This window comes from Monopterus albus, unplaced genomic scaffold, assembly GCF_001952655.1.
Source record: "Monopterus albus unplaced genomic scaffold, M_albus_1.0 scaffold97.1, whole genome shotgun sequence".
Taxonomy (NCBI): Eukaryota; Metazoa; Chordata; class Actinopteri; order Synbranchiformes; family Synbranchidae; genus Monopterus; species Monopterus albus.
This window is the reverse complement of record NW_018127977.1, coordinates 215,889-235,970: the sequence shown is the minus strand read 5'-3', so window position 1 is coordinate 235,970 and position 20,082 is coordinate 215,889. Positions and strand designations below refer to the sequence as shown.

The 20,082-nt window shown below is 40.6% G+C and overlaps 1 protein-coding gene across 14 annotated transcripts in view; it reads left to right on the top strand.

Annotated features, from left to right (window-relative positions):
- Positions 1 to 20,082, top strand: part of LOC109965182 (teneurin-3) — a 620,836-nt gene that overhangs the window by 421,815 nt on the left and 178,939 nt on the right. For 10 of the 14 annotated variants that reach the window (XM_020608995.1, XM_020608997.1, XM_020609003.1 and 7 more), the window contains one exon: positions 2,648 to 2,830. The exons of the other annotated variants lie outside the window; for them this stretch is intronic. In XM_020608995.1, coding sequence (XP_020464651.1) covers positions 2,648 to 2,830 — 183 coding nt within the window. The remainder of the gene's footprint in view (positions 1 to 2,647; positions 2,831 to 20,082) is intronic. 14 annotated transcript variants of the gene reach the window in all.

The window sequence follows — 20,082 nt, the reverse complement described above, 5'->3', positions numbered from 1 at the left end:
TTTTCATTCCTTTGCTAGTCAACATCTAATTATATTCTTTTGTACAAGCTCATTTGTATGGAATGCAAGGGTGGACAGAGAGCAAAACACAAGACTCGCAAACATAAATATGCACCTGCATAAACAGAGAGCAGGGCCGTTTAGCATTCAGAAGTCACTGAATGCCAAGGTTACCACATCGACACATAATTGATTTTGCACATTTTGCTTTTGAGTCTGGTCTCTCACAGGAACACTATACATAGCCAACCTTATGATGCTCACACTGACCACTCACACAGTTCAGCATTGGGGAAGGAGTTCTCCATATCAGTCAGCGGTAGTGAAAATGCAATGGAATTAAAGTCCCAAGAATGTTCCCTGAGGTAAATGTCCCTTGGACGCATTGTGATTTGATTTGGACAGCAAGGCCAAGCCTAAATTAGTGTATAAAAAGCACAGCGGTTGGCAGCAGGGTGTTAAGAATGAATTCTGTGTGTAAAATGCTGTGCAGTATTGGACCAATCAGTGACGTTCAGCACTGCAAGCCTCACTGCGATAGTTCTTGGACCTTTGAAAAGTACGCCTCCTTGACTAGGAAAATTTTGTAGTGGGTGCAACTACACTCGAGAACAAAATTTAAATCCTGGTTTCCCTGGTGGAAACACAGACAAAAGGTTTTTGTTCCCCAGGGGAAGTTCCTCTGGTGGAAACAGCGCTACAGATTGTAAGACTTATTCCAGACAGACAGTAGCAGACAAAAAGCTGCAGAGGGGGGCACACTACACTCCTGAATGAAAAGTGTTTGTGCTGATGATGCCATTGATGTGAGACCAATTCCAATCCAGGAACTGTCCTTTCCTTGTGTAACTTTATCAGTCTCGTGCAAAAAGTTTTGGCGCTCTGTTGTCCCAGTGCCGAAACATTCCCCCCCAATGTGCCTGAATGACTACCGCCCTGTAGCACTCACACCCATTGTCATGAAGTCCTTTGAGCACCTGGTCCTGGCACACCTGATGACTTGCGTCTCACTCACACCGGACCCCCACCAATTCGCCTACCGCAGGAATAGGAGCACGGAGGATGCATTCTCCATACCACTGCACTCTGCACTCAGCCATCTGGACAATAACAACACTTATGCAAGAATGCTGTTCATGGACTTCAGCTCAGCATTTAACATGGTCATCCCCTCCAAATTAACCACCAAACCTGGCGACCTGGGTATCAACACCTCCGTCTGGAACTGGATTCTGGACTTTCTGACCAACAGGCCTCAGAATGTTAGGTCAAATAACACCTGCTCCTCCACCATTATCCTCAACACCGGCGTACCACAGGGCTGTGTGCTAAGCCCGTTCCTCTACTCCCTTTTCACCCACGACTGCAGGCCTGTGCATGGCTCCAACACCATCATCAAGTTTGCTGACGACACCACGGTGATCGGCCTCATCAGCGACAATGGTGAGTCAGCCTACAAGGAGGAGGTACAGCATCTGGCTGTGTGGTGCACTGACAATAACCTGCTCCTTAACACTAACAAGACCAAGGAGCTCATTGTGGACTACAGGAGGAAGAAAGGAGGCACACACAATCCCATCCATATTAACGGCATGGTTGTTGAACATGTCTCCAGCTTCAAATTCCTGGGGACCCACATCTCAGAGGATCGGTCCTGGACCACCAACACCTGTGTGTTGCAGGTTATGAAGGCTCACTTCCTGAGGACACTGAAGAAGAACCACCTGTCTTCAGCCATCCTGGTGAACTTCTACCTCTGTGCCATCGAGAGCATCCTGACCAGCTGTATCACAGTGTGGTATGGAAACTGCTCTGCCTCTGACTGCAAGGCGTTGCAGTGGGTGGTGAAAACTTCCCAACGCATCACAGGGACTCCACTTCCAGCCATTGAAGGTGTCCATGGGGAATGCTGTCTCCAAAGTGCTCACAGTATTCTTAAGGACTCCTCTCAGCCTGCGTCTCCTTACTGAACTCTGTCCCCCGTTGACCCCCACTGCCTTCTCCTACACCACTACACACACCTCACCCATTCTCATCTCTTCTCCTGGGACTAATGCAGTACACTTCTGTTACCTGCAATACTGAAGTGATCTGTTAATTTGCACGTACTGTACACATGCAGATACTGTATATTTATCTTTGCACTATTTACATCCATTGAACTGTTTACTCCTGTAACTTATGTTCTTATTCTGCACTGTTTCATTCCATTTCATCCCACTGCACTAGTGTTCTATAAGCTCAATGTACCTTATCCACTACTGTCATTTAAATCTATAGTCTGTTGTATATTGTACATTACCCCAAATGTCTTACCATAACTATAAATTGTACATATCTATCGGTAAATTAGTTCTGACTGACTGTAGATACTGTGCACTCCTTACTGCTGTTATTGCACTTCTGGTTAGATGCTAAACTCCATTTCGTTGCCTTGTACTTGTACATGGGTAATGACAATAAAGTTGAATCTAATCTAATCTAATCTAATTTAAAAGTTTTGTCACTCTGTCAGCAATCATCACCATACTTCATCGCTGAGTCATCTTTTTTTTAATTTAAGATTTTGGTTGCTGTTGTTGGTACCGCTGTGTTCTTCAAATTCATCATTCTTTTGTTTTCCCTTTTTGGGTGTGTTTTTTCATAGGTTCTCCCATGCCCTCCCCCTCCTGTCCATCATCTGTCATTGACCAATCACATCCACAATCAGGCAGTCTACATGACAACCCATTGTTAGGCAACACGCCTGAGCCAGACTCAGAAGAAGAAGAGGAGGAGGAACAGGAGGAAGAGGAATATGCAGCCCGATTGTACTTACCTGTAACACATGGTAAAGTGACATCAGTGGTTTTATTAGCAGCCTTTCATTTCATTTATTTTTCTAAACTAAACTGGACTGATTTATTGGGTTGGTATTTCTCCTTTATTAAATATCTGGACTGTGACATTTATATTGAATACAATGTCATATTTAGAGGTGATAAACACCTCTTAGACTGCACCATATGAGCTGAAGCCATTTTTCATGATGCTTTCTTATGATACATTTTGAGATTGCTCATGGTACATGGCAAGCAGGTGCAGTATGGAGTCTTGAACTTCTGATGACTTGGTGGAAGTCACACCACTTTCTGCATCTCATGGTTTGTCATGTTTCTGTCATGTTTCTTTATTGCTTGTTTCATTTCCAACCTTCCATCCCCTTTTATGTCTGCATCTGTGTCACACAAACCCTGAAACTTTTTCAGCTCTTGGAGAGCAACTGACAGCTATTAACATAAAATGGGACCAGGTTTCAGAGGCCAAGGGGAGGTCAGTAATCTGTAAATTAAAAGACGTTAATTTAAACAGTTCAGTTTCTTGTTTGATTTTCAGTATCTAACACACAGTTTGAACAAAACGTGCCTGGAAAATATTATACAAGGTATTTCCAAAGCGGAACATTTTATAAATGTTCTTATGAAATTCAAAACAGCTGCTAAAAATTGATATATATTGGCTGCAATAGCCATAGTCAGGTCTATAACAGCCACGGTTCCACATTACAGCTTTGTTAGTTGTTCTCCAAGTTTAACTAATATTCCTTTGTTCTTTTTAACCTGACCAGAGGCTGCGACACATTCTTCTACCCACTACATAACACATAGTTGGTCTGACTGAAGAAGTTATTATACAAACATGCATTGAAAAACTAATTGACAAGACCTTCCTGAACTACACCATGTTGCAAGACCTAATTGAATATGTTTAGATTTTTTTATGGAGAAAGGTATTGTTTCCTTCATAAAGTTATAAACTTTACAGAAAAGTGTTGCTGTGATTGTATGTATTGTATGGAGGAGAGTATCATTTCAAGATTCTCAGTGCTGGCTTAAAATTCAATTAATTTCTTTTAAAGTCTGGGGTGCATAGTGGGTTTTCACTGAATACGTTTGGCTCTCCACCTGGCAAATGTTAGTCTGGCTGAGGATGAAACCCTAGTCTAGCAGTTTGAAACAGTGGGGCCACAGGGGCTGAGTTTGGTTCAGATCAGCATGCTGATCTGAGACCTGCTTGCCTGTAGAGTTTGACAAGCACCAGATGTCCAGTCAGGTTGGCTGGCCAATGACCCTAGATCAGTATTCTTATAGTTGGATGTTTGATAAGAAATAGACTTTCATGATATGAAGAAAGGAACTAAGACGGCCACAGCCAGACTCCGACTACATCAGGACAGGAGGCATGAATGGGAGAAATTAGGAGGGTGGAGATTTGGATGGAAGGAGAGTGAGAAAAAGAAAGACAGCTGCATGGAGCGATGGAAATAGAGAAATAAGCAGATGTCTCATCATATATACATTGCCATCTAAACATAATCAGAAACAGCTATGAAACAGGGTTTGGAAATGTCTAAAAGGTTCTGTGTATGTGTTTGTGGATATGTGTGTGGTCCTCTTTTTCAGCGTAGTCTCAGTCTGACCTAACCAACCAATGTTCAGCCAAACATCTAAAATATCACTCTTGCCGCTTCCTGCACTGCTTTTTCTTTTTTTTTTTTTTGATTTTTTTTCTTTGGTCACACCAGTGATTTTGTGGGAACTCGAGCTCTGACGGAAAGTGAGAAGCCTTTAGTTCCTATTTTCTTGTACAAAGACACACACACACACACACACACCAATACAGAAACAAATGTTTTTTCTAAACTGCTTGTTTTGTCCCTGAGCAGGGAGAAAAATCATTGAATGTTTGAATAGACAAGAGAGCGGAGGCTTTTCTTTTTTCCTCTTCCCTCAGAAAACATTTCTATTCACTGTTTGCAGAATGAAGCAACAGTTGTGAGGCTCAAATAGCACTGTCTAATTTAAAGGTCAGTGGCTAATGGTGGAAGGCACACCATGTGTTGTGTTGGTGCTTGTGCAGACTGACCCTAAAAGTCACATGAACCCAGGGTTTGTTTAGGGTTTTTGACTCCATGACTATCCTCTGTGACTGGGTTACATGTTTCTCCCTCATGAAAAACGTGGGGAACGGCATTTGTCCAAAATGAGCATTAAGCGCTAAGAACAGCTATCACTTTTTATATTTTTCCGAAGTAGGACAGAGTGAACTGTGTGACCTTCGCACCACTTCGCTAGTGCGAGAAGCACAGAATTCCTTGTTATATTGTATTTGTGGAAAATAATAGAAGCACAGAAACTCACCAGCCTTACCCTTCAGAGGAGATAAGGTATACACAAACTAAACTCAAAATGTTTCTAGCCCCAGTGTGTGTATATGCAGTGGTTATAAATCAGGCCCCAGGCAGGGTCAGACATTGGCTGTAGAAGTATATTATGGAAGCTTAGTGAGTGGTCATCGTAATCATTTTTTAACATATTTCAGACTGAGCCATGTTTTTATGTAGAAATTTGAGGCAATACACATACATGAATTTAGACATATCTAAATTTTATATTGTGGTACAGTGTGGTTTATGTCTTATGATAAAAAAATGGAGCTGATAGATTGTTGTTGTTGAAACAGTCATCACTTTTAAGGGTGAAGAAGAAGAAGGCTATGTAAGCAGATGCACAGTGGGTAGTGTGGAAGAAAGGTGTCTGCTCCTGGTAAAATTAAGCAGAGCATGAAAGAATTGTATGGAACTATGTACCAACTTTCAGCATGCAGGGAGAAGCCAAATGTTGTCTTACAACAAAGGAGATGGGATGTTTATGTCTTTCTCTGTCATCATCACACATACACATGTAGGCACACACATGCACAGCTTTCTTTTGCTGTGTTTACAGTAGCAGGATAAAAAGTGAGCATTTTCCTCCTTCAAAGTGTTGCAGAGAGGACAGGCATTGTGCTGTCATTTTATTTATACTGCTGCCTCAGAGTAAGGCTTCATCTTGCTCACAGTGTTGGACAAAAACTATATTCATTTGGAAAAAAAAAAGTCCAAGATCATCACCTAGCCTGTTAAATCACTGTTGATGATGACAATGACAGATCGTTACTGAAGCAGACTGGAGAAGCAGTTTTCATGTTCATTTTACATAGACTATTTCTGGACAAAACGTTCCTTATCTTCAAAACTATACCAGTAATATTGAACATTTTGCCACAGTTAAACTGAGTTTAACAGACTTCTGCTCAGATTTACTGTGTGCATAAAATTTGTATTTAAAATGGACACATGAACTTGAAATTAACCCTTAATCTATAACTGATCTGTCACAATTCACTCTGAACAATTTATTGTGAAATGATCAGAGTTATGAAATATGTCTGATCATTTCGAAAGAGGATTTTCAAATAAGTTCAACTTGTCTTCAGTATGTGGCTGCACAGTAAATATGAATCCAGCCATACAGTGTTGGCACATGTAAGGACACACCAACTGTCAGCATGCCAAAATCAAATCAAATCAAATTTATTTACGTATATAGCACTTTAAAAACAACATCCAGTTGACCAAAGTACTTTACATGGCAGAATAAAACGACAATAAATGACTAAAATAGAATAAATAAGATCAGTGCAAAAAATAAAACGGCACAATAACTCAGACACATAAATGATGCACATTCACTAAATTAAAATAAAAAGAATGCATCAGGCCCTACTGTGTATTAAAAGCAAAGGCAAATAAATATGTTTTAAGCAATGATTTAAAAATAATCACGTCAGTAGCTGACCTAACATTAAAAGGTAGACTATTCCACAATTTAGGGGCTGCAACAGTAAAAGCACGGTCACCCCAGTGTTTATATCTGTCCCTAGGACCCTCTAAAAAAACTGGCTTAAAGATCTGAGGGACCTTGTAGGTTTGTACCAATGCACTAATTCAGTGAGGTAAGATGGTGCCAAACCATTAAGAGCCTTAAAAACAAAAATCAATAATTTAAAATCAATTCTAAAATGGACTGGAAAACAGTGGAGAGAAGCCAGTACCGGGGTTATATGCTCAAATTTTTTTAGTACTTGTCAGAAGACGAGCAGCAGTGTTTTGAACCATCTGAAGACGAGAGAGGGAGGACTGGTTAACACCATAGTATAGAGCATTGCAATACTCAAGGCGGGAGGTGATAAAAACATGGATTGCAATCTCAAAATCATTAAAAGAAAGGAATGACTTGACTTTACTTAACAGCCTCAGGTGGAAGAAGCTAGATTTCACAACTGAGTTGATTTGCTTGTCAAACCTTAACTCGCCATCAAACATCACCCCTAGGTTTTTTACAGTCGACTTCAGATGACGAGCCAGGGGGCCCAGACCCTGGTCAGAAGAAGTTAAGTTTGCCAAGTCTCCAAAAAGCACACACTGTCTTATTGTCATTAAGATTTAAAAAGTTAAGTGCCAGCCATGATTTCAAGTCTGTCAGACAGTCAAACAACGGCTGTAATGACATCCCTCTTGTTGCCTTCAATGGTAAGTAAATCTGAATGTCATCAGCATAACAGTGAAAAGAAAGGCCATATTTCCTTAAGACAGATCCCAATGGAAGCATTTACAATGAGAACAGAATGGGATTAAGCACAGATCCTTGGGGAGCACCACAGGAAAGGATAGTTGAAGAGGAGGAACAGGAACCAATATTAACAGTAAAACATCTATTGGTGAGATAAGATCAAAACCAGTTAAAAACAGTACCTTGAATTCCTACTCACTGCTCCAAACTAGATAAGAGGATTCCATGATGTAAAACGTGTAGGAGCTTTAGAAATAATAATTTACAGTCAAATCAAAATTGTTCATACAGGCAGTTTCTGATCTGATCTAAACAGCACATTAGATTTGGTTTAGATTAAAGCTTACCACAGATCACCACTTATTGGTTAACTGTATAATAAGTACAGTAAGTAATCAAACACACTGCATTAGATATCTTTCCCATAAAAGGCCAGTATTCAAGCTGCCTAAATTGTTTTAACCCAGCAGTGCCGTTTGTTTTAAGATAAGTGAACACACGTCTTGCAACTCCTCAACACAAATACTTTGTGTTTTCACTGAGAGTGAAAAGACAACAAAACCCTCCCCCATCCAGCCTTTAGATGCCCCAGAGACGCCAAGGCTGTCAGCTCGGAGTGGAAGAAGCAGCAGAAAAAAGACAAGTTTCTTTGTAAACGGTGGGATGACGCCAAGGCTTATCGACAGTGTCTATACTGAAAGTGAAAGGGAGTTCAGACAGAGATGGAGAGAGAAACACAAATAACACTTAGAGCTTTTTACTTTGGGACCAAGTAGGGAATTCCCTTGACACCAGGAACCAATCAATGATTCACTGCACGACAAGAGGAAGGCTAGAGGGAGAGACAGACAGAGTGAATAAAAAAACATTTCTCCTCAACACCGGACCTAATCAATGACTGTGATGGAGAAAACAAAGAAAGGATCTAGACAGAGAAGGAGCAGGAGCAGAGTCAAACTGCAAAAGAGATATGAAAGAAAATCTGGAGAGAGGAGAGGACAGTTGCTATTCAGGTTAATGAACCGCAGCTAGTGGCTGGGACAGGGTTTAGGCCTCAAACACACATGCCTGGAAAAAAGCCACAAACCCACAATTCACATCTGAGGCTGGTTGCAGAATGTTACTTAAGTTACTTAAGCAAATTAAAATGTTGTAGCAGACTCCACACACAGAGGGAGATAAGGGGCCTTAAGTGGAAGGGAGTCAGAGGTAAAGAGAATGTGTAATGTGTGACAGGCAGTGCACTATCATGACTATGAAATAAGCCACAGATGGGGGGATATACTACAACCCTTTTGTTAGAGTAAGTGAGCCTATGCTTTTAGTAAAGTTCTTCACGTTGGTTCTGGTTTTTCCTTACCTTATGTTGACCTTACCCTTGTCCTGCTGTATTTTGGCTCGCAGAAATTTCCAGGGCGTTTTACCCAAGTCCTGGGTATTTTGCTTGGTCACATTATTAACTACGTTTGTGGGAGCTAATCTTGGGCGAGGATAATGGCAAATGTTTGGCTTGAAGGGTCCATCAGTAGTGAACAGTTAATATGAGGAAACTAATATGAGGCCAGTCTGATACTCTCTATAATAAACTGATCCTGCAAAGAATCAAAAGACGTTTTTCAGTGTATTTTCTGGGGGTACTTTCTTTATTGTTTCAAAGAACTTTTGTAAATCATATCCATATATATATTCTTCCAATTTGCTGTTTTGAAACAGCTCATTCCAGGATAATGTTGGCTTTGCTTCTACTGTGTGGATTAGAGGTTTATAACCACAGACTGGGCCCAAGGACGCCAGTTTACACACATCTGCTGAATAAGCAGAGAGGATACATATGTATACACTTGGTACACTTTGGTAGCGTATGAAACAGGCTTTAGTTGTCACGAACTTGGCATTACATAGACCAGCATGTATCTGAGCCAGAATAAACTGAACCGTGGCCAGTGTACACTGGTCTTCTTTTCACATCTTTTAAATATATTTGCTCTTGACGTTACTCAGAAGAATCAATTTCAACACTACCCTGTCAGTGTGCATATCGACCAACAAACGTGTCCAGGCTCTGTGTGGAAAGCCTATTTCTATCAGTCTGGAAAATGACAGACTCACCGCTATGAATAAAATGGGTCAAGGCAAACATGCCAACACACATCTAAAGAAGCAGAGCAATTACAGACAAGTTTGTCTCAGTTGTGCAATTCACCTGAACATTATTTATTATATGAATTACTCCTTAAATGTTCACATTGATGAGGAGACAAGCAAGTCAATATTGTTGTCAGCACAATAAAAACTCCTTGATGTGTGTTAAAAAGAAAACGACTGACTCAATTACTGAAAGCAGAACTGCATGTAATTGTACCAAGGGCATGGTTTTGGTTGTCACAAACTGAATGTGATGCTTTTTCTTCTTTTATATATTAGCCTGACATTTACAGAAATTTTTCTTAAGAGAATTTCCTAATCCCCTCTACAGTCATGGTATGGTTAGGTGTAGAGACTGCACTTGAACCACTTCCTCAAAAGCTTTTTGTGGCAATAAAATAGCCTTCTCCTCTCCAAGTGATTGTAATCATCTGTTGTGTCATCTGTGATTGCTGTCACTGTGGAGAACCATCATGTAGGCTCATGGCTGTCAGAAAATGCAAATATAGGTTGTTTTAAGCCATGTGCAGACACAGTGTTTTCTTTCTAGTGAGTGACGGTCCCAAGGGGAAAAAGCCCTGTGATCAAAACAAACTTGTGTTATAGCCCTTCTACTGGTGGCAGCTATATATGTGCTCCATTCAGCAGTGTTCATATAGTGAACCTTTGCGTCTCCACTTTCTGGCACTTTTATTGAGATATAACTGCATTTCAATACTGTGGCAATATGTTTCACCTGATCACCCAATGAATTCTTAGTGTTGGGGGAGCAACAAGGGGACCTGACAGAGATGAGAAAACAAAGTGTAGACATAGATTTTGGCATGGTTTAGAGGACAAACAATGTTAGAAAACAAATGAAAGTGTAAACTATCAAAAGCAGGAGAAGAACTAGTAGTGGATCAGGGTCTTCCGTATTAACAACTTGGACACAGCGAGGTGGTAAAATAACAGACAGAGGGAGTAAAGGAAAGCTGAGTTGGCAGGAGAAACTGAATGCAAGAATAAGGGCAAGAGAGACAGAGAGGGGAGGGATCAGTTCACTAATGCTACAGTTAGAAAAGAGAAATGTACAGGAGTGATGAGAGGCTTTGAAAAACTGCAGCTGCCTATACTAAAGAGCTGAGTGGAGAGAGGCTAGGAAAGGAAGGGAGAAGGTCAGTTGAAGAGAATGGCAAAAGAGGGAGGGAGGTGATGGGAAAATGTGGGAGATATGGAGGGAGAGAAAGAGACGATGGAAATCAAGGAGAAGAGGAGAGGAAGTGAGTTTCTCCTGTATTTTGTCCAAATCAGTTTAGGCAGAGCAAAAGAACAGACACTGATACCTTCTTTTATTTCATGCTTTATCTTTCCACTTTCCTCTGTTCATCGATCTCTTTTCTTTGTTACCACGACTATCACTTTCTCAATCATCAGTGAGTCCCTTCTCTCCTCTCCATTTTCAGACAAATAAGCTTCACTGGCACCTGTAGTCTCCAGTCTGACCGACATCATAAGGGGGATTTATTACACTCTATAAACATTACAACAAAAAAATGACCACACATGTGGCTTTACACATTTTAGCTGAATAAATGCATATTTTGTACCTTTTATATTCATACTTTACAGGTCTTCACAGACACTTGATATGCCGTTGCAATGCTGGAACCATTTTGAAGTTTCACATAGTTTCTTCCTTCTTGTTTGTCCTTTGAATTTAATTCCATAACAACATAATGCACTGCAACTGGTTGAGTGAGAAAGTGACAGAGAGAGCCTGCACTAAGCTTAGCCAGTAAGCTTACTTCAGATGTATTGTATATGTACTTTTTTTCTGTAGTGCCAGTCCATGGGTATCCAGACGTGACCTCATTCATTCATGTCCTGTGCTTCTCACCTCTACATGGTGAGAATGGGAACAGACAGATAAACTTGTTGGCTTACAAAGAGATAATCCAGATTTTCTGCTTTTTTGTAGTGGTCTTCATGGTTGATTAGACATGGATGTTGTTTGGCTGAAACCAAAAAAGGACAATATTTAAAGCAACACAGTCATGAGACACTGATAATTGTTTGCAGAGTTGAGAAATAGAAGAAGCAGAGTAGGATTTATTCATAACAGAGCAGTAGCTGTTTTCGGACTTTGCTGAGAACTTTATTAGCCATGAATCCTGTGCACAGTGTCAGTAAACTAAAGGTTTATTTCTTAGTGTGGGAAAGTTCAGTTGTTACTGGTCCAGCTGTCTTTGGCAAGATTCCCTCACACATTGATGAAGAGGAACTACTGTTGAATTTCATTCCTAAAAGAAATAACATGTAATTGCCTACAAAAGGTGACAGGTACACTGCGCTTGTTTGTTAGCAAAGCTCAACCTGTCCAGATTTCCAGATAAAAAGCTCTGATGTCTTCTCTTGTTGTCCGTGTGATGCTGCCTTCTTTTCTTGTATCACCTTCTCATCTCCCCACGACTCAGTTCCAGTCTACTCAGCAAGGAGGTCACTCTTTTTTTTTAAGCAAAATGAAGGCAAGTGAGGTTTAATTCACTCCTTTTAATTACATGTAGGAAAAATCCCTTCCAAGGACTGCTTGTGTCAGAGTGGATTATCGTGATGCCAGTGCTGCTGTTTAAATGCTCTCAGAGCACTGACTTCCTTCCTTTCCCCCCTCTCTCTGCGTCTCTCTGTTTACAAGGTAATATGTTTTGCCAGATTCAGTGGCCATGATAACACGAATTTTACAACACAGGAATTTAGGAACAGTTACACACACACACACACACACACACACACACATGCACATATACAGTACTTGTACATCTATCGTTGTGAGGACATTTATTGACATAATGCCTTCCCTATTACCCTGTCCCCTTACCCTACACCTAATCCTAACTTGAACCCTAAAATCAAGTCTTAACCCTTAAAAGGCTGTTTCACAAAGTGAGAACCGGCCAAAATGACCTCACTTTCCAAAGCCAGTCTCACTCTAACAAAAAAAACAAAAAACAAAACAAAAACTAAACTTTTCGGCCCTCAATATGTAGCAAGTACAAAAATACGCGTATACACAGTCCTGGTTACCACAGCTGTGAGGACACTCATTGACACAGTGCATTCCTTTTGCACATGATGCTCAGTCCTGCACATATTGGCAGTGTACACAAGTACCCTATGTGTACTGTATGCCTGCCACACCTTACATTTTTATTTTTTATTATATTATTTTTTATTTTTACAGTTATTTGTCATATTTCTCAGTTTTTCTCCAAAACACTGGAGGATATGCACTACCCAGCCAGGCGGAAACGCTCACAGGTGGCGTCAAGATCATAAACAAAGGCGTGGAAAGAACGGATGAGTTAGACCTAAGCTAAAGTTAACACCACATCAGCTCTCTTTACCCAGCATTTTCTTCCCCAATGTATGGTCATTGGTGAACAAGATGGACAAGATACAGCTTTGCATCACCAACAGTAAGAGACTTATGGACTGCAATATTATGATTTCCACTGAAACCTGGCTAAACAGCAGCATACCCAACAGTGCTATCAAGCTAGGTGGGTGCTATACTCCGGGCAGATAGAACGGCAGATGACTTCAGTAAGACCAGAGGAGGAGGATTGTGCATTTATGTTAACAAAGCTTGGCGTATGAACTCTGTCATCAGTGAGAGACACTGCTCAGCTAACCTGGACTTACTTATGGTTAAGTGTAGACCTTTTTATCTGCCCACGGAGATCACTTCCACTATAGTAATTGCAACTTATATTGCCCCGGACGCCAATGCTAAGCTTGCTATGAATGAACTTCATGTGTCATGAAACACCAGGAGGGATTGTGTGTGTATGTGTGCAGCTATCTTGAGGCTATGGTTATCATAACAACCCAGGCTGGGGGTGATTCTACATGGGATGCCTCTGTCCCATCAACAAGTAGGCTCCTCTCACTCTCACTTAGCCCGTTGATGGCACTGAAATTAACTACCCTATTAATTTTTCAAAAGAACAGATCATTTAGACCCTCCAGTGCAGCTACAGGAATCAGCAGGTGAACAGGTGTTGAAAAAAAAAAAATCAAAGACCTACTCTTTCTCACAGGAACAGTTCACACAGGTGGCTGAGATACTGCAAAGAAGGAACATCGTGTACAGCATGTACTGCTCTTGGTGTAGCCCAACATTTCAACATTTGTGGGCTAAAATAAGTTTGCTGATAGGACTACAAACTTTACACAGTGACTCCATCTTGGATAGTGCAAATACAAATACATTGGACCACTGCTACGCAGTAATAAAAGACACCTATTGCTCTATCCCCTGTGCAGCCTTGAGACTCTCTGATCACCACTTGGTCCATCTCATCCCAACCTATAGGCAGAAACGTAAAGCTGTGAAGCCACCTGTAGTTATGAAGTCCTTTGAGAGACTGGTCTTGGCCCATCTGAAGGACATCGTAGAACCCTGCAGGGGAAGTAGTCCACCATCAAGTCTGTTCTCTGCACTTCCATCACTGTCTGGTTTGGCTCAGCAACCAAACAAGACAAGAACAGACTCCAGTGGACAGTCAGGACTGCAGAAAGAGTCATGACTGCCAGCCTGCCCTCCATGAAGGACCTGTACACCTCACGTGTCAGTAGGAGACCAGAGAAGATTTTTGCAGACCCCTTACACCCTGGACACAAACTGTTTGAACCCCTCCCCTCTGGATGGCGCTACAGGTCACTGTACACCAAAATATCTAGACATGGACAGTTTCTTCCTCTGGGCCGTCACTCTGATGAACACTTAACCCATGACTGTGTAACTGAACGACAACCCTCAGTGCAATACCTTGGAAATATACCCTTGTATACATCTATCTGGAAAACTGTGTATATACAGTATTTCTATATTTATAAGTACTTGTTTTTTTCTAATACACTTTCCTTTTTCTTGTTTGACATTCTTCTTCTTTTCTTGTTCTGTCAGACTTGTTTACTTGTCTACTCATTGCCTTACAGAAGAACACTGAACAGACACGCTAAGAGCCGCTGTACCAGAGTCTAATTTCTCATGTATTCAACACACCTGGCCAATAAAGCTGATTCTGATCTGATTCTGATATTTTAAGATAAGTGTAGTGTAGTATGTTGTGTAGTAGGCTACAGACACTCAGTCTCAGCAGCATTGTTATATTCAATAGAAATGGTGGCAGTGCTGGGTTATCACAAAAGGTTTTCATCTAATTTGCTCAGCCTACTGTTATATTTCATTTAATCACAATTGGAAAGTAAATTTTACAAAAATAAAGACTGTATCTAAAGTCACTGTACTTTTACAGTAAATGTAATTTTATAGTAGAAACATAAGCATTATTTTTAAGTCCTTAGTGTTGGCAAGTACCCAAATGTAAGTACTTATGCTCGGCCTGAAAAAGGGCTGTTTGGTGCTTCCAACATGAAACACTCATAAAGCACAACAACAGCATGAAACATAAACTGTGCAGGGACAGATGCACTGTTGGAATAGTGGTGCCTCTGCCAGCAGCATTTAGAGGTAGAAATCAGTTTGCAGAAGAGCCTGAAATTACAATAAGATTACAGGCTATCACACCGCAAACCCAGTGGCGGAGGACGTACTCAGATCAATTGTAACACCACACCGTAAAAAGTAAAAGTCCTGCTCTCAAAACCTTATTTAAGTAAAAGTAGAAGAGTATTAGCATCAAAATGCACATTAAAGTACCAAAAATAAAAGTACAGAATGGCCCATCTCAGAATAATATGTATTTCTGGATTATAATTATTGATGCATTAATGTTTTTCTTTAATGTTTCAGTTGATAATGCTGGGACTCATTTTAACTAGTTGATTTTTATTTAATACCAACAATATAAATCTGCAGAGTAACTAGTAACTAAAGTTACCTGTAATAAATCTAGTGGAGAAAAAGTACAGTATTTCCCTCTGAGATGTAGTGAAAATATGCGAACAGCAGCAGCAGAGGGCCTGAGGGCCTGTGGAGCGCTGTAGGCTACCAGAGAATCCCATTAAGAACTCAAACATATTCTGTATGATAGACATTACAGTACATAGCAGTTTAGCTTGAACTATTGTGATATACATCCTCCTTTTTCATTAGAAATCTGACAGCAGAATTCTTACTAACCTGAAGCAAACCATCAGCGAGAGAATTCCACACAGTCTGGTCAGTTTGAAATACTGTAAATTAGGGGTGCAACAATGCACCGTGGCATGATATTTTGTGATCCAACAATGTGACGATAGGCATCATAGAACTGGGAAACTGGTCACAATATAAAGTCAATTAAATTTCGACTCCCAAAAGATGTAAATGTCATTGATGTTACCACTAGAGGATTCCCAGTTAGACTATAAATTAGCTGTATGGTAGCACTTTGGTTTTCCAGCATGACGGCAAAGAATGGAGAAAAAGTACAGAACGAAGACTACACCGATCAGGCATAACATTGTGACCATTGTGATAAATGTATAAATTTAATTATATGTTCATTATTGAGGTCATAGTTAAAGGTGGCGTTGTTCTCGACTACATTGCATTGCTACCTTAATCCCAGGCGAGCATGCTTTTTTCAACCGCAGGCGATATTGTGAACTGCCAAAGGTTTCAACTTCTGCCTGAAAATGTTGACATGTTGTTTTTCTTTAAAAAAAAAGTCACTGTCCTACACAGCAAATATGAGTTTCTGTGACAACAGTCAGACAAGGTTTGTGGCCTTGCCACAAGTGTAACTGTTTTTGGGTAACTGTTTTTCAGCCAGAGGTAATCCATTTAGCCTAGTCCTCATCTTTTTGAGGACATTGTTTATACATTGTCGGCATTCAAGCTGCATTTATTTAGGGATTCTGATATTTTGCCTTTTACACTAATCTACATAGTAAGAAAGACCTGTAAGAAACAAAAACCTAAAATATTTTTTCTTAATTTACATGCCTAAGACTAAATAGCACTGTTTTCTTCCTTCTTTGTTAGATACAGTATATTGTTAGTGTATCAAACCATAAACCATGTGTCATCTGTGGAACTAAATCATGAGCTGACTGTACTGTTACACCTCTACTTAGTCTGTCAGTAACCTTTTAAAAATGAAAGGAAAAAATAGAAGTCAACAAGTAAAGTACAATGCAAAGCTGGGATTAAATATTTGCAATTTAAAAAATCTAACAGTGCTAGAAAAGCAATAACTTGTTTCTTATTGAAATTTGTTTATTTAGAACTACTGTATATTCTGGCACCTTTTTACAGTCTGCAAAGTGTGACTTTGATATACTGTACAGGAGCCAAAGGGTAAAAGATCACACCCATGTACAAAACAGAGAACATTGTCAACAAACAGTAGCTTTAGTTGTTTAAATTTAGAGGAAGTAATATTTGATACAGCCAGCAGTTCTGAAGCCAAATGAATGTTATGTTTTGCTGCTATACTGCATTGGATCTCATGAGAAAGAAGAGTCAGTTAGAGAGAATCCATAACAGCTCATGTTGAGCCAGTAGTTGTCCTCTTCTGTTTAGGCCTACTGTAGAGAGTGGTCAACAGAATGGAGCTGCTGCCTGTACTTTTAGCTTGTTTTACTAGACTGTTTTTATTGAGCACATTGGTGACTTGGCAGTACACCATATTATGTATTATGCCTATTTTATGTCTCTTTTAAATTATTTACCTCTGGCATTTGATTGAACTTTTAGCATAGCATTGTTCCTTTATGTGCACACTGGTCCTGAGGAACACTATTTTTTCCACTGTATGTATTTTATATAAATATGGCTGGAATTAAATGTGAAATTCAAGTTCAAAGTTCAAACTGTTTATTTGTCATATGCACAGTTAGGAAATGTGTTTCCCTGTACAATGAAATTCTTTCTTTGCCGTCCACATGAATGCCACAAAATAAAAATGAAATATAAAGTAGATAAATAAATAACACAAAATCAAAGGCACTTTAAGCAGCAAATGCAGCAATATAATAAAAATATATAAGAATATAGCAGAGAATGTATGCTGCATGGGAGCAGCATGTGCAGCAGTCAACAGTCAATGTGCAATTATGCATGTGCAAACAGAGAATGTAAACAGTACAACACATATTTCCTGGTAATAAACTCCTCAGCTGTTTGAGTCTGATGGCAGAGGGAAAGAAAGAGTTTTTCAGTCTAGATGTCCTGCATTTCACACTTCTGAACCTCCAGCCAGAAGGTAGGGAGGTGAAAAGTCCGTGCTGGTGGTGGGTGGGGTCTTTGAGGATGGAGGCAGATTTCCTACGCACCCTGTGGTAATAAATGTGTCACCTCCCACAAAGAAAACATTATTCTAAAGTTCATGGACAACACCGCAGTGATAGGTGGCATTACTCGTGTGAACGAAGCAGCCTATAGGAGGGAGGTGGCCAGTCTGTTGTCATGATGCAAGAACAATAATCTCAGCCTCAACATGGACAAGACGAAGGAGATGATAGTGGACATTAGGAATGGAGAGGAGATCTCATCAGCCTCTGTTCATTTAGGGGCTTGAGGTGGAGATGGTGAGCAGCTTCAAATACCTGGGCATCCACATCAGTGAGGACCTCACCTGGAAACACGACAACACACAACTGGTCAAGCAGGCCCAACGGCGGCTGTACTTCCTGTACTTAGGATCCTTTGCAACTTCGACAGCGGCATTGTCAAGAGCATCTTGACCAGCTGCATCACTGTCTAGTATGGCAGCACTACTGCTATGGACCACAAGCACCTGCAGAGAGTGATAAAGACTGTGGAGAAAATCATCAGTACTCCACTGCCCTCTCTGCAGAACATTTATTACTACAGGGTGCGTAGGAAATCTGCCTCCATCCTCAAAGACCCCACCCACCACCAGCACGGACTTTTCACCTCCCTACCTTCTGGCCGGAGGTTCAGAAGTGTGAAATGCAGGACCTCTAGACTGAAAAACTCTTTCTTTCCCTCTGCCATCAGACTCAAACAGCTGACAGGAGTTGATTATCACGTACTGACAACCTGTACTGTTTACATTCTCAGTTTGCACATGCATAATTGCACACTCACTGCTGAATGTTTGCACTTCATGGCTCCCATGTAGCATATATTCTCTCTGCATTATATTGTGTTGCCCCCGATGGTTAGAGCCATTGGTTGAGTTGGCGTTGCAGATGGCCACCTCAGTTCTGTACCAGAAACAAATTCCTTGTGTGTAACATACTTGGCCAAATAAAGGTGATTATCCCCATGCTTTGCAGGGGTTGATCTTCCTCAGGACCGTACATACCTGGCCTGGTGAGACAGTTAGTGGAGGGGTTGGGTGCGGAACAAGTGTGAATTATTTTGAGCTCTGTGAACCATGTGCAAACAGTGTGCAGTTTGCTGTTTTTAACCTTTCTTGATTTACCTTGACTTTCTGTCACTTTGAGTTGTCATAGTCTAATTATGACCTGCTTGTAGAAATGGTGTGATTACAGGCATTTGCGTCTCCATGCTTTTTGTCAGCCTCTCACACTGGAACAGCAGTGTGCACAGTCTGCTCTCAGTAATTTGGCACTTGAATGAAATAACAGAGGCAAGGTTAGTATTCATGATCTTTGTTGCCATGTAATACTAAGCTTGTCCCAATAGAGCTATCCCACCTTCAGAATACCTCTGAGCACCTCATCACCCTTTCTGTCTCCCTTTTTCCTGTTTTTTTCTATCCTCTCCCTGGTGTGGGTCACTGAGCAGAGGGAAACTCTGCACCTGCATGCCACACAAACACAGCCTGTGGCTGGGGAAACAGTCCTGCCTCACACTCTCCTTGCTGGGAGCCCAGAGGTGGAATGAGTTTTCACGCTTCAGGAACCACGAGTCTTAACTCTTCTTCTGACCTTTTTCACTGTGTCGATGAATCTTTTATTTTTTCCAGGATCTATTCTCTGCTCACTTTTCTTTTTTTCCCTCTTAAATCTCTTACTCTTGCCCTCCTTGTCTTTCCCTTTGTCTTTCATTCTGCCTTTGCCCTTTCTTTCAGTCCTTGTTCTTTGTCCACCTGATGTAAACTCTGTTGAACATTGTTGTTACTTCTGAAACTTTTAATGGACTTTGTGTACCATTTCCCATTTTTTCTCTACCCTCTATTGTTCTCTTTTTGTTTGGTGCTCCATCAACAGTGTAGTTTAACACAAATCCTGACCTGAGTGTCAACTGGACTATCTTTTTTTTAATCTTGATTAATGAATTTTATTTTTACTATTAGCTTTTTTCTAACATGATTTCTTTTTTGAACCATGAAAATATGGCTAAATTGAACATGTTACTGTATAGAAGAAAGAAAGTCACTTTCGGCTTTTCCCTTCCAGGGGTCGCCACAGCGAATCGTCACACTGACGACTCACATGTTGACATTTGGCACGTGTTTTACGCCGGATGCCCTTCCTGACGCAACCCTGATTCAAACTCGGGTCTCAGGAACATGTTACTGTATAAACCTTCTTATTTAATTCTGTTTTTCACTTTATTACTTATTTACTGTACAGTTTT